General features: G+C 40.0%; 1 protein-coding gene across 8 annotated transcripts in view; it reads right to left on the bottom strand.

The window, feature by feature from the left end:
* AKT1 (AKT serine/threonine kinase 1) overlaps positions 1-15,197 on the bottom strand; it is a 161,438-nt gene that overhangs the window by 121,701 nt on the left and 24,540 nt on the right. For 7 of the 8 annotated variants that reach the window (XM_089522671.1, XM_089522668.1, XM_089522674.1 and 4 more), the window contains one exon: positions 6,865-7,008. In XM_089522671.1, the coding sequence (XP_089378797.1) occupies positions 6,865-6,910 (46 nt within the window). In that variant the 5' untranslated portion in view covers positions 6,911-7,008. Of the gene's footprint in view, positions 1-6,864; positions 7,009-12,058; positions 12,134-15,197 lie in introns of those variants that run through there. The other variant, XM_089522675.1, reaches the window with a different exon arrangement.

Below are 15,197 nucleotides of genomic sequence, written 5' to 3'. Positions count from 1 at the left end.
CAGGAGCACGCGTCCCCGAAGCTATCTGGCCAATGGCAGAAGAGCAGGGCGCTGGCTGTTTCCAACCCCAGTCTGCCATTGGCCAGTGAGCTTTGGAGGAGAAGGAGGAGGAGGAGGCAAAGGAGGAGGAGGACCAAGGCCTCTGGCCAGGGGGAGGGAAAAGCGCCATTTCCTGGCGCAAAATTCAAGTGATGATGATGATGAGGAGGAGGAGGAGGAGGAAGAAGTAAGAGGAAGAAGAGGAGGAGGTGGGTGCCCATTTCCAAATGTTTATTTCCCCCAAAGTGTCTTTTTTGTGTATTTTTGGTGCTTTTAATGCTAACAGGTCTGCCTTGTTTTAAAAATGATAGTGATGATGACGGAATGGAGGGGGGTGGTTCGGGCAGAAAGGGAAGTACATTTCTGCCATCTGTCTAGGAATAATGCCAAAATGTCCTCCATTTTGTTCATGCCTAATAAACAGGCATTTATATTTACATTTTTTTAAAAATCATCAATTTTTTTCGCGTGTCCTCCATTTAAAAAAAAAAAATTATGTGTCCTACATTTGAAAATGTTGTCCTACATTTGTCCCGGTTTGGAGGCCCTGATTTATGGCAACCCTAGTGGTGGCACAAGAGCACTCTGATAGAGGAGGCTAAATGTCTCACAAAACTACAAATCCCATTATTCCATAGCATTGAGCCATGGCAGCTTAAGCAGTGTTGAACTGCATTATTTCTGTAGTGTGGGTGCAACCTTCATATACTGAAATGTAAAATGGATGGGGAAGGCCTAAAGTTCAGGTACAGCACTTAGTCACACATTTGAATCCAGCCTATTTTTCCTTATGTTCCTGTACATTTTTTAAAAAAACTCAAAGCCAGAATGAATATCCTAAAAACTACTGTTTCCCCCCACCCACTTTTTTAAAAGCACAAGAGATTCTTTTAAAAAAAATTTAATCTGTCTTTTCTTTCTGTAAGACTCCCTGGTTGTAATTATAGCCTAAACATGTTCACAAGCTCAGAATATCAGACACTGGTTTTAGAAACATCCTGTGGTTGATGTACTTAAAACCTCGATGCTTTTTCAAAGCTACTCTTTTCCCCCCTTTTCTTTCATTCTTTCTGAGTATATTTTTAAACAGCCATTGTTATGAACGGAAAGACACTTTAAAAAAAGGCACACTCACACAAAAATAAAGGAGAGAGAGAAAAAAAAAACAGGCCACAACCCAGGACACTGTTAGCACAAAAATTAAAATCACATTACAGGGCAAGTCATTGCTGAGATCAAAAACACTGGTATGGTCTCCCAGGCAGAAAGCTCAGAAGAACTAATATTGTATAATACAAAGTCCTTTAGATTGGGACCAGGAAAGCCTGAGTTCAAATACCTACTCAATTATGAAGTTCATAAAACTCAACCTAACTTGCCTCATGGGAATTTAGCTGTAAAAGGCAAAATGGGACAGACCCATGTATGCCATCCCACCTCTACATACAGCATAAATTGGTAGGGTCTGGCTTTCCAGATGTGTCATATCCATCCAACCATAAATTGTAGATGAACATCATCTGGAGCATCACAGATTTCTCACTCATTTTGGAGTTCAACTTCCAGAATTCATGAATATCTGCCATGCTAGGCTGGGTCTTCTGAGAGTTGAGACCCAAAACATCTGGAAAACCAAAAGTTGAGAACCACTGCTTTAGAGAAACACATCCCAGAAGAGGAACATTTTACATAATATTAGGGAAACAAAGGCTGAGGAATTTCTAAAGAGGTGACATCTGGGCAGGAGTTGGAGAATGTAATGCAATGGAGTCTTGTTCTAGAAATAACATATCTGGGTTGCAGTGTATGTGTGTGTATGCCCTCAAGTTGCCTGTCGACTTAACAGTGACCCTTTGAATACAGGGGTTCTCTTAGCCAAAGAATACTCAGATGTGGTTTTGCCAATTCCTTCCTCTGACTGGGAGCTGGTCCACACATTGAAAATACTGGGAGAAGGGTGGCATATAAATAAAGTAAATAATAATAAATAAAAAAATTCCAGTCAAGTAGAATGTAATCTGGCCACATGCAATTCACAGAAGTTCAGGATTTTTGCAGCCACCCTGCCAAAAAAAAAAAAAAAAAAACCCTCATTAAACTCCACAGAAAAAGTCAGCAGTTTTTAGTGGGCTATCAGGTGAAATCCACAGAAATGTGCATTACGTATTGCATTAATCTATCTGTTCATTTGCTTCGCATGAATTGATGCAGAGAGAGGGTGAATAGATGTGAATTTGCATAGGAAAGCTAACCACCAATGTGAATGTACAAAAATGCACACCAGTTCACATAATACACTTAAACATAGACTAGTCCTGGACTGCAATATTCAAAGAGATAGCAGTATTAGCCTGGATCTGTATGAAAACAGATCTTGTAGCAGAGACTCAGAGAATGGACACTACAGCATATGCTTTTGCAGACTGAGTCTACTCAGATCCCTTTGCATCTCTGAGTTTTGTTACCCACACATGTACATATCCTCCCAAATGCACAGTGTAATGTGAAGAGGGGAAATCTGAAAACACAACCCTTCTTCCTCTATTGGGAGTCCTTGCAACACATAAGTCAACGGCTCTGCTGTTCTCCACCATGTGAATGAAAGCATCCATACAAAACAGAATCCAAATATTTTCGCCCGAAAAGAGAAAGACAATACAAGTAGGCTTTAGCATCTCATGTCAGAGAAGCACTAAGAAAGAGGCACCATAATGGCAACATCTCCCCTGTGTTGTCCTCATATGCTGAAGCCCAGAGCTCACAAAAGAGACCTTTTGGGTCATAATTCCAGTTCCTAGCTCCAAAAAGAGTAGACTCAATGGCTGAATGGTAAGTATACACTTAACATAAATCCCAGTGATACAATGGGTCTACTACAACAGAAACTAGCATGTGAATTTAAGCCTTGGAGTATATTTTCCATGGTGGCTGGAGGATTCTAGGCGTTGCAGTCTAAATAATAGTAGTAGTAGTAATAATACAGTAATAATAATGTAAGTTTCACAACATTTTCAAACCGTGGATGCTTGAATCCATGTATAAAAAATCCATGTATAAGAAGGGCCGACTGTAATTTTAAGTTTTCAGTTAATCTCTCCATAAAATTCTTATATCTACACTTCAAAATAAAAATGAGGGGTTTTGATCACAATGTCTTGCAAAACCCCCAAGGAACTCTTGCAAAATCCTATGGTTTTGGGGACCTCTGTGTGAGAACTTTTGGTCCTGCCCTTTTTTGCCTTTAGCCCCATCGAAATTGCAGCTCCCCTCAAAAGCTTATTTAGAACTGAATTCAGCTATCAGGCTGAAAAAGGTTTCCAAAGGTCCAAAACACACTGCAGAAATAATCCCATTTGAGATCACTTTAAATGCTAGAGAATTCTGGGAACTCTAGTTTTCTGAGACATTTAGCCTTCTCTGCCAGAGAGCTTTGGTGCCACAATAAACTACAGTTCCCAGGATTCCCTAGCACTAAGTCAGGGCAATTAAAGTAGTCTCAAACTTGATTGTTTCTGCAGTGTGTTTTTAGACCCTAATTAACTTATTTCTTGATTGCTTCTACAGGTAGCCCATCCTCCACTACTCATTCTTTTAAGTCCCTGACCACAGCTTACCCAGGACCAATAACATAATAAACACTACTCCCTTCTGAACTTTCTGACTCATAACTGATTTTACTGCAGATTAATTAACATGAAATAACAGCACTTTTAAGTCTAGAGTTTGTTCTCCCAAATAAGGCCAGACTTTACACATTACACTTTCAGGGGGTTTTTTGTTTTGCTTTTCAGAGGAATCTTGCTATGAGCTAGGAAACCTCTGTTGTTTATTTGTGGTTGCCAATTCTTAGAAATGTAACCAACTTATTGAAGTAGCAGTAAGATCAGAGTTCCCCACTAGTGTAAAGAAAAAAGAGGTAACTGTCTCTTTTATTACGCAGAAGTGAATTTGCAGCAAGAGCATCCATCATGCAACTGTCCAGATGCAATGGTACGGCAATTCCCAGTGGACCTAGGCAAGACGGGCTACAATGAGGAATGTTGGGAATTGCAATCCAATAACATCTGGTGGGCCAGGTGAATCCCAGCCCTGGTTTATAGGAACCACTTTACCAATAAACCATTAACACTATTGAATATTAGTACTCTGCTGTTTCACTGGGTTACTGGAGTGAGGTTCAATAGTTTTTCATTTCTGTGGGATTGACATAATAATTCTGTCAATGATTATTTTATTCTTTGTAATTCTGAACCTGCCTCTCCACTGCATGATGCCCAATGTGCATTCCGAAATGCAAACAGAGCAGCAAAAAGAACTAAAACAATCAATTTAGAAATAAGTAACAGGCTAAGAGTGGGTAGACTAAGAGGCTGAACAGACATTTGCCAGCCTCAGGGCAAAGTGGGGGTATGATGGATGCATGACGTACGCCCTGACTCCACCTCTAAGCCATTGTCATGCTGACCAACCGACCACACAGCGGATGGCATTACGGCGCTCCTTTGGTGTGGTGTTCAGATGACGCACACCAAAAGGAGTGCCAGAAAGTGCCACCGTGACAGCAAAGGCACTCTTTGTCCAGGTTCAAAAGGAACGGCATTTTTAGGGCCTGAAAAAGTGTAGTGTAGTTGCCGTGGCCCCAATCCAGTGAGGAAAAGGGCAGCAGGAGGCAGTTCCAAAGGGGTGGTCTATTTAGCTCCTCGGTAACTACACAATCCTCTTCAGCTGTGCCTCTTTTGCCTATTCCTATAGTAGGACTTGTTTTCCTTTCATGCACAGGCATGGAAGGGCCACACTAAAATAAAGGTAATTAAAGAAAGAATATAAAGCATCCAATGGACCCGAATTTGTTGACAATTTTTAAATGGAACGTAATATAGATCTAAGGACGGACTCATTCAGTATATCCTTTACAATGTAAAAATGGTATGATAAAAAGGGGGAACAACACATATTAGTCAATAATAACATCCCTCCCTAAAGTGAAATTTGCTTCACAAATTAGTATTGTGCTGACATTAGTACAATCTATGAATGGGAACCAAATACTGTAGAATCAGAATCTTGCTTCTGCTTGTGTATTTCTTCGCTCATTGATCTCGGATGCATCTATTCTATAGGAATAATGCAGTTTGACACCACTTTAACTTCCATGGCTCTATCCTACAGAATCCTGGAATTTATAGTTTTGTGAAGTACCAACACTTAGTAAAACTACAAATCCCAGATTTCATAGGATGGTGTTACAGCACTTAAAGTGGTGTGAAACTGCATTATTTCTACAGTATAGATGCACCCCTTGTATGAAAGAGTTTCCATTGGAATGAATCAATCAAGGCTTTCTGTTCTAGTTGTTTATCACTGTTCATAAATAAAGTAAGTAAACGTGTAATTGGAGAGGCAGTTACATTTCCATTAGCAATTTTACTTATTTCATCCATAATGTTATTCAGAACTCTTGAGCCACATGGACAGTCCCCCCACATACAGGTAAGTACCCAAACTATCATAATTCCTCCAATATTTCCATCCGTTTGCTTATTAATATATCTCAAACGTTGAGGTGTTAAATACCAATAGTAAACAACTTTAAAGAAATATTATCTTATCCCTGTGGAAACAAACTTAACTGGGAGGTATTTCCGTATGGAATTCCAGATGGATTCCACTATTTCCAAACTCAGATCTTTCACCCACAATTGTCTTACCCCATCTGGCTTTGTAAAGAATGCTTCCACCATCAATGTATAGATTCTGAAGGTAAGACTTACAATTTCACCAGAAGCTTGTTTCACAATTTCTTCAAATCTGCTTAGAGGTCTGGATATTATGAATTTGATTTCTGAATGTGAAATGAAGTGAATCAGCTGATGCATTTGGAACTAGAAAGAATAAATTTCAACTAATTTTTCTTAAATTTGGTTTAGTGCCCACCAACATTCTTTATTCTATAGAATTTAACTCCCCCCACCTCCAATCCTTACATATTTTAAAATGTATCTGCATCAGAATAAGGAAGCTGTTAACTGTGAATGAGTCAACAAAAAATGTATCATGCCATCAGCTACAAACACAAAACGTATAAGATCCAAATCCAGCTATATCTGAATTCATACAAGTGCATGAAAGTTTTCAACTTGGATGACCTTTTTCAATTAATGTTCCGCAGCTTTTCAGAGGAGCAGATGCATTCAGAGGAGCAGATGCATTTGCCTACAACAAAAACAATCAAAAGCCTTATGGCACCCTAAGGTCTAGCACATTTATTATGGCATAAGCTTTCGTGGAACTGACCATGTCCATGAAAGTTTATATCATAATAAATTTGCTAATCTTTCAGACCAGGAGGGTAAAGTGCTACCCATGCTTCAGGTCTGTTTTTGTGGCTCCACACCCCCGTCCCAACCTCCCGCCCTGGTCAAATATATAATATTGAGGGTTTTATGCAAATAATTTTTTCTTTTAAAAAACATTTTTATAACTAAATGCCCTCTACGAGACATGGGGATATTTTCTCTACATTTAGGAGCCTCCACTGTGATTTTAGCCCAGGAGAGGCCTTTCTGTACAAATCAGGAAATGACATCTGCTCTCTTCCTGTTGTTAAATAAGTCCTTTTCCAAGACTAAAATGGCCCAGGGAAAGGGCTTAAAACATGAGAATGCTCCCCATGCCCCTTAGAGAGCATTTGATTTTTTTTTCAGGAGGAGATGTGCTCCCCATGTCTCCAGGGAGACTAATTCAGCCCTCTAGTTTCCCACAGTTGTCCACCCCTGCTTTTAGATATTTGATATTTCTCCAGGTATGGAAGAAGACGACACTTACCTCTTTTGTGGAGCCAGCCTTCCTTCACTATTGCTACTTCATTCATAATGGCAGAATGTCTCTTCTGCTAGTGTTCAATGTCCAAAGACCACCCGCTGGCCCTCACGGAAAATAGTTCTTCTCCCCTTCCTTTTTCAGCTCCTCCTAATAAAAAAGAAATGGAGAGAGAAGCACTACAAATTAACACATTAACTGGTAGCAATGGAGTTATAACAGGAGCTCTTTTGTTCTTTTAAAAGACCACCACAACCACACACAAACACAGAGAAGAAGATTCTAAAACGTAACTATAATTATTTAGGAATTCTAAAATGTTGAAATGACATTAATGGCACAAGCTGTGTTGCTCAGAGGGACCTCTTCAGTGAGATCCGGCCCTAGGTAAGGTTTTCCAGTAGAAGATTTTAAATCAAGATGAGCATTTGAACACTGACAAACCATTTGAGGGCTATTTCACACAGCAAGAATTCTACATGATGGCAACTACATGAGCCTGAAGAAATGGTGACTGAATATTTCAGAGAACATGCCTTATTTCCTCTCTTTCTGGGGTGGGCAAAGTTCAGCTCTAAAGACTGCGTGCAGCCTATAAAGGCCCTTTTTGTGACTCTCCAAAGTATCGGTTTTTTGTGCTCCCAAAAAAGGAACAAATTTCCTTTCCTGGAAATCCTCAGAGATGCAAATAGAGAAGAAGTAATTCTTCTTTTAAAGAGGTTGCAACCCTTCCTGCAATGTTCAAATACCAAATGATACCAAAATCGGAAGTGGGCTTCTGGCCACTTCCCCTATTTGTTTTGGGGGGCACGTTATAACTGTAGGTGGGGCCACTCAAAGACAAAAAATTGTCAATTACAGTTGTCCACCACTGCTGTACATGCAGACAAGGGTCACTTCACACTGTACAATAATACTGCTCTGATTCCATTTTAACTATCGTGGCAACATTCTATGGAATCTTAAGATCTGATGTTTAGGGAAAGATATTATTTCTTGCCAGAGATCTCTAGTATTTCATCAAAGTACAAATACCAGGATTCAACAGGATGTAGCCATGGCAGTTAAAGTGGGATCATAGCGATGTAAGTGCATAGTGTGAAAGGGCCCACTGTTTTAACATTCAAATGACTAGTCCGGACGTGTCTGATGAACAATTCTGCAGGAATTTCTCTGGCTGTTGCCAGTTTGGGATCTTGTCCACAAGAAGACTAGATATTATAAAGCTACTGTAGTTGACTTCACATGCAAAATGAGTTTTGGGCTAACTCACCTGCCATTTCAAGCTAGATAAATACCAAGTTGTGAGTCACTTGGTAAACAAGCACAAAAGTACTTAAGCACAGAGCTGCCTGGACTCAGCTCCAAAGCAGTCCAGCATTATGGGGATTAGAAAGCCTTATGTTTACTTTCAGCACATTCCACCCACCCCAGTTTCCAAGAGCCACATATTCAAAAATTTGTCATTTTTCAGGCACAGGTTTGAAGGATAGAATTCATGAGAAGGAAAAGAGGGGCAATCACTAAAAGTAGAACTAGAAGACAAAAGCAGGTCTGGAGAATATTCAGATTTGTATTACTGATTTTTTTGGGGGGGGGAAGGGGCAGACCTGAAAATTCTAGGACATTGTAATTTGTATTCTGTGTCATGAATTATATTCTGAAATCTGTATACTGTACAAATTTTTACACCTTTGCTTACTTACTTACTTTGCATACTGTATATATACTCAGGTATAAGTTGACTGAATGTATAAGCTGAGGGCAGGTTTGGGAGCCAAAATTATGGATTTTGATATGACCCGTGGATAAATCAAGGGTAAAAGTGAGGGGCTTGTAACAACAGATGTAAAGGATGAAGCAAAAGAAAACATGCCAAAGAACTTACAAAATTCTACCAGACATAAAAAGTCACCCTAAAGGCTAGATGAGGGAACTATGGTAAATGGTGGCTATGTGATGTGTGGGGAAAATGACTAAGCTCAGGTGGAACTAAGAAAATGTATACATGTCAAAAAGAATGTAAAGGCAAGAGTTAAAGTACAGTATTAACTCTTATATTTTAAAAAAAGAACCATCCCCTTCTTTGAGTATAGAGGCAAAAGGTGAGAACTTAATTCATCCCAGGCTGACCTTAAAGAAGTATCAACCCCCTTTACATCTTGATATTCCTTTGAGGGAAGCACCAAAGAGATACCCAGGAATCCAAAAACGCCAGAAGCAGTGCCATGATGTAGAGAGTACAGAGGGGTCAGTGCTTCTTTTAGATTTTCCAGGGACAAACTAAGCTCTCGACTTTTCCCACTCTACTCAGAGAAGGGATGGTTACTTTTTTGCCTTTTTCTTTCTTTCTTTTTTGGTAACAGTTAAGGTAGAGTATGTATGCTGACCCATGGATAAGTCGACCCAGGTTTTTTGGGGTTGCTTTTTTAACTAAAATTTCTAGACATAAGTAAGTACATAACAAAGTACAGCATCATCGAAAGCTTACAATGTGTGTAATGTACATTTTGGTTGGCCCAATAAAAGTATCATTGTTTTGTAGATTTTGGAAGATACTGTGCTTTGCTATATAGACCCTATATTGGAGAAAAGCGGGATATAAGAAAATAGAATATTAATAAAAATAATAACCTAACCAACATGGCTATACATGGATATGAGTATGTAAATAATTCTTCTATTTCCTAGCTTTTTCAGCCTCCAAATTTCTAGTAGGAATTACCCTAATTGTGAAGTGTTAAGCCAGGATGAGCTACTTTACAATTCTTTGTTTTGCAAGACTCAACTGTTCTCTAGAATTATAGCTTTCCTTTTCCTCTTCCATAGACTCCTGACTGACAGACGTCCTTTGACCAAATGAAGGAATGACCTCTCTACAGCCCAAAGGCTATCACAAAGTATAAGGCTACAAAAGATATAACTGTAAAACATCTCAATTTTAACAATTCAGTCAATAATATGTTTTCCAAAAAAGAGCTCTATAATGAATGTTCCCCTTCACAATCTACTGCAGACATTTTCAAGCAATTATGACCAATTTTCTGGGCAGCCAATTCAAAAGTAGTGACCTAATTTGTGATATGTTTGCTATAAGCTGCCAACTAGTCACAAATAATATCAACCAGCAGCCAGCCAACTGTTGTGTTGAAATGATCACCCAGAAAGAGAGTTCTAAGTTCTCTTTCACAGAGAGCCTTCTGAAATATAATGTACTCCTGCCACCCAACTGCAACAAGGAAACATCTGCTGTATAAAGTGGATCGCCTTCCAAATATGATGAGGGCATGGTATGAAAACAAAGAGCAGTGAAAGCCCTTCTGAGGGTAAAAAAAGTCATATCCTGAAGATACTGTTGGAAAAAAAACATTTCTTTTTTTAAAAAAAACCCTTAGACTTTGTTGGTATCCATATTTTCACCACAGTCTTTGATCGAAAAGTTATCCATATAAATTGAGGTGGCCTGAGGACCTTTAAACTGAAGCTGTGAAAGGTTTGGGCTCATTTACTACCAGGGCCCAAATAAACTGGCCTCCCTTTGTCCCCTTGGCAGGGAGACCGGATGATACAGGGCTGGATCCCCAAATCTGGCATGAACAGAGCAGGCGACATCCAGACTGTTCAGTGCCAAACCCAGGGTTGTACAGTCAGCCCTCCATATCCACAGATTTGTTATCCACAGATTCAAGCAACTGTGGCTTTAAAATATTTTTAAAAATATATCAGTTTCAAAAAGCAAATCTTGATTTTGCTATTTTATATAAAGGACATCATTTTACTATCCACTGTATTTAATGGGACTGGAGTATCCATGGATTTTGTATGTAGAGAGATCTTGTAGCACCTTTGAGACTAACTGAAAGAAAGAAGTTGGCAGCGTAAGCTTTCGTAGACTTAAGTCTACTTTCTCAGATGAATTTGCATCCATTGATGCAAAATCCATAGATTTTGGTATCCATGGGAGGTCCTGGAACCAAACCCCAGCAGATACCAAGGGCCCACTGTAACTACATGAACTTGGAATTGAAAACTCACCAGTTGCTTCAGCTCTTCCCATCAGATCCAGAGCCCTCTGCTCTGACATCAGGTAGCTCTTTGCACAGGCGTCCCAATGTGCCACCTACCTGGGCACCTAAATCTGATCTTAAAGTGAGCAGGCGGCACAGTGCAAAGAGCCACCCTTTGTCAGAACAGAGGGTTTTGGATCTTCCATGAAGATCTGAAGCAACCGGTGGGTTTTTCAATAGTGTTACAGTGTGCCCCTGGTATTTGCTGGGGTTAAGTTTCAGTACCCTCTGTGGATACCAAATTCCCTGGACATTCAAGTTCCATTAAATACAATACAAATATAGGGCTACGGTAATGGGGACGGGGGAGAACAGTGCATCTCCTGGGCCAGGATATTCCAGGTCTCCCCCAAAGTAACCTGGCCAGTGCAGATAGGACCCAGGAGAGCTACTAGTGAGATCTTGTTGGTGACAGCAATCATAGGTTGAACCGTCTTCAGCTTTGCCAAAAGTTGCTAAATCTACTAAATGGTGGCTCTGGGCTTGCAGATGAAGTGAGAACAAAGGGAAAAGACAGGGATTTTCCAAAACAAGAGAATACCATTGTACTAGCAGAGGCATGCTTACAGTTAATGCAAGGGCAGGACACAGCAGCATCTTCTGCTGTGCAACTAATAATGTGAAAATGTACACTCTCTCTTATGTTACTGCTTGTGCAAAAAAAAAAAAAAAAAAAAGCACATGTGTGCTAAGAGGATGGGTTTGAAAATCATGTGGATTGCAGACCACATAAGGTCCAGAAGGTGGATTTCAGTGTGCCTTTTGAATCATCATCCACCGTCAGACAAAGAAAACCCCTTTAAATGTTTTATTAAAAACACTTTGCAGGGCTCCCCATTCCAAAAGCAGCAACCCACCCCAGAGAGCCTAATAGATGACAGCAAGTGACATTGTTACATGCAAAATGGTGGCTCTGAAAAGTCTGTGCAGTCCTCCACAGGAGCCAAAAATGGGCTATAAGACCATGCCCACACTTGATCTTGGTCCACAACCATCATCAGATTTGTAATCTGACTTTCTCCTCAAAAATGGACTCAAATCAGCTAATAATAAAAATCAACTAAAGCCAATATACAAGCTGAAATCACAAAACCAATTAATTAAAACAACTTTTAAAAACATGAAAAACACACCCCTATTTGAACAAGACCTCCTCACAATTTTTGTTTTGCCTGAGTTGAAAAATCGAAGAGGGGAAAGGGCTTCTCTCTTCTGAAAGAGACAATAAAAAACTGAGTGCAGCCAGCGCCAAAGGCTTAATCATTTTGTAATAAGACGGATTAATTTAATAAACAATATTTGATAGACAGCGGATCCTCTGCATAGTTACTACTCTAGGGGGAAAACCCCCCATACAACACAAAACAGAAAACATATCAACACCTTAGCAACTATAATTCTTGGCCATAACTTCTTTCCATAAAAGGAAACTTCCCAATCAGTGCTTGTTAGCACAAGTGAACATAAATGAATGCAGATGCACTAAGGAACAGAACCAAGAAGTCTGTTATCAAGAAATGTACACACCCCAAACAAAGCACAAACACTCAAATAGAGGGATTTTCCAAACATTAGTAATGTGAAATGTTTCCTTCATCCTCCTTTTAAAACACTTTTTCTTCTTCTTTCCTTTTCTTTAGATATCACAAAACATAAATACAACTTGATAAATTTAGTTATATTCAGTCATACCTTACACAAATGGTAGATATTCTGACATAATGCAAATACTAAAGTAACTAATTCATCTCATGGTGATCAATTCTTTTTCTTGAAAAAATACTATACACACACACACACCAGTTTTTATGGGTTTTTCAGGCTGTATATTATATATACAGTTGGCCTTCTGTATCCACAGATTCATTACCTACAGATTCAACCATCCACAGCTTGAAATATATACTGTATGTATGTGTGTATGTATGTATAGTGTGTGTGTGTGTATTCTTAAAAGCAAACCTTGATTTTGCCATTTTAAATAAGGGATACCATTTTAATATGTCATTGTATTTAAGAGACTTGGGCATCCACAGATTTTGTTATCCATGGGGGGAGGGGGTTCTGGAATTAAATCCCAACAAATAGCAAGGTCCCATTGTCATTGCTACATCAATTTACCATTAAAAAAGAATCATGCTGTTTGTTTCATCAGAAACTGTGGCCTGACATTAACTGCTAAACCCAACTAGAATAAAACCACTAAATTCTTGCAACTTATATAGGTTCTGACTTAAGCATTAAACAATTAATTCAATCAATCCACTCTAGTTAGGACTAGAAATTGGACTGTCTATAGATTGGATTAAATCCAATCCTAAAACGGATGGCTCTTGCCTGCTTGGCGCAGCCTCGAATCGGCTTCCGGCCGCTTTAGAGGCATGCATCATTTGAACGCTATGCCCCATAGTGGCTGGAAGCCACTTTATTTGATCCATCTGTTTCGGTCCTCTACCAGGTGTCTATGAACACCTAAGGGAATCCACAGGTGGGCTTTAGCAACTTTGTGAAAGAGGAATAAAATGTATGTCTGTATGTAAATGTATATATACAAGGCATATATAAGGCAAAGCAGTAGAAGAAATGTGTGTGTGTGTGTAGACACACACAAATATATATATATATATTCTTCTGGTTGCTTTGCCTTTTCCCTGTCACAATATATTTTACGTTAACATTTCTGTCTTCAAGTCTTCTCTACAATTTTCTTTGCAGGATTGCTTGATTCCCATCCCACTCCATGTCTAAAAACTGAGAAACAGGAGTAATGCCAACTCTTTAGTTCCTGGTATCACTGCATCCTGCTCATCTATAGTATAATAATAATAATAATAATAATAATAATAATAATGATAGGATTTATTTATATGCCGCCCATAGGAATTCGGGCGGCTTACAACAGAGGGGATAACAGACGGTTCCCTGCCCTCAGGCTTACAATCTAAAAGACACGACACAAAAGGAGAAGGGAATGGGGAGTGGGGAGGGGATCAGGTCCAGCATTCTTCTCTCCCTCTCAGGCCTGGACCAAGGCAGATGGACTGGAGGGAGGGCTCTTCTTCTTCAGGCTAGCCCTGATGGAGCTGGGCCAGCCTAATTCTCTCCCTCACAGGCTGAAAGATGACAGTTATGGAGGGAGGAGCCTCTTTCTTCAGCCTAGCCCTGATGGAACTGGGCCAGCCTAATTCTCTCCCTCACAGGCCGAAAGATGACAGTTATGGAGGGAGGAGCCTCTTTCTTCAGCCTAGCCCTGATGGAGCTGGGCCACCTTAATTCTCTCCCTCTCAGGCCGGAAGATGACAGTTATGGAGGGAGGAGTCTCTTCCTTCAGGCTAGCCCTGATGCAGCTGGGCCTGCCTGTTCACTCCCTCACAGGCCGGAGTATGCAGGGGTGGGGGCGTGGGCATGGAGGGTTTAATGCATCTTTAGGTTCTGTGCTATTCACTTTTAAAAGCCTAACTCTAAACCAGGGATGGTAATCATGTGGTCCTCCAGATGCTGTTACACTACAAGTCCCAGCCTCTCACATTATTGGTTATACTAGGACTTGAAGTCCATCACCATCTGAAAAGCTGTATGACCCCTGCCAAAGAAAAAGGTGTGAAGCTTCCCAGTTTAAGGCTGCAAAAGAAAAGTACACGGGAGCGAAGTGAAGCTTACCTCTGAGAAGACAAGGCACACAACTGCATTGCTAACCTTCTATTTGCATTAGCAACCTTTGCTCTAGAATGGAGAGGAACAAATTTTGAGATCCCTTTCTCTAAATTAAATAGTTTACAAGGGTCAATGGAGTTCACACTGGAGAAGGAACAGCTTCAGAGCAACAATGCTGCAGAATCAATGCAACACACTGGCCAACAGCAATCTTTTATCCCGAATAGGCTATAAAAGAGTATGTTAGTTAATATGCAACCGTGCAAAATTAAAACCCTTGGGCCTTAGAAGTGCACGATGTGTTTCCCACGCAAGACCCACCGCTACAAAACATTCTCATCTCTGCAAGTCATTTATCTAGCATAAAAGAAAATACTTTCACCAGGGGAGGGGGGAGCGGGGCAGTGCAAATTATAAAAATAAATGAATAAATAAAACTGGATGGGCAAATGACCTCATCTGGGAACCATTCCTAGAGTTACAGTGAATAGGGGGCACCCGGGGTAATCGTGGCCTGTTTGTCTAGCCAGCAATCACGTGACGCAGCTGTGCTAAAGATATAAAAGTAAATCAAAGTGCAAAGATGTAAAAGAAACTTCTATTAGAGGTTGCGCAGTA

Source organism: Sceloporus occidentalis, unplaced genomic scaffold (assembly GCF_023333645.1).
Source record: "Sceloporus occidentalis isolate IW3139 unplaced genomic scaffold, rSceOcc1.0.p SCAF_4, whole genome shotgun sequence".
Taxonomy (NCBI): domain Eukaryota; kingdom Metazoa; phylum Chordata; class Lepidosauria; order Squamata; family Phrynosomatidae; genus Sceloporus; species Sceloporus occidentalis.
The sequence above is the reverse complement of the archived record's forward strand: the minus strand, read 5'-3'. Positions and strand labels throughout refer to the sequence as shown.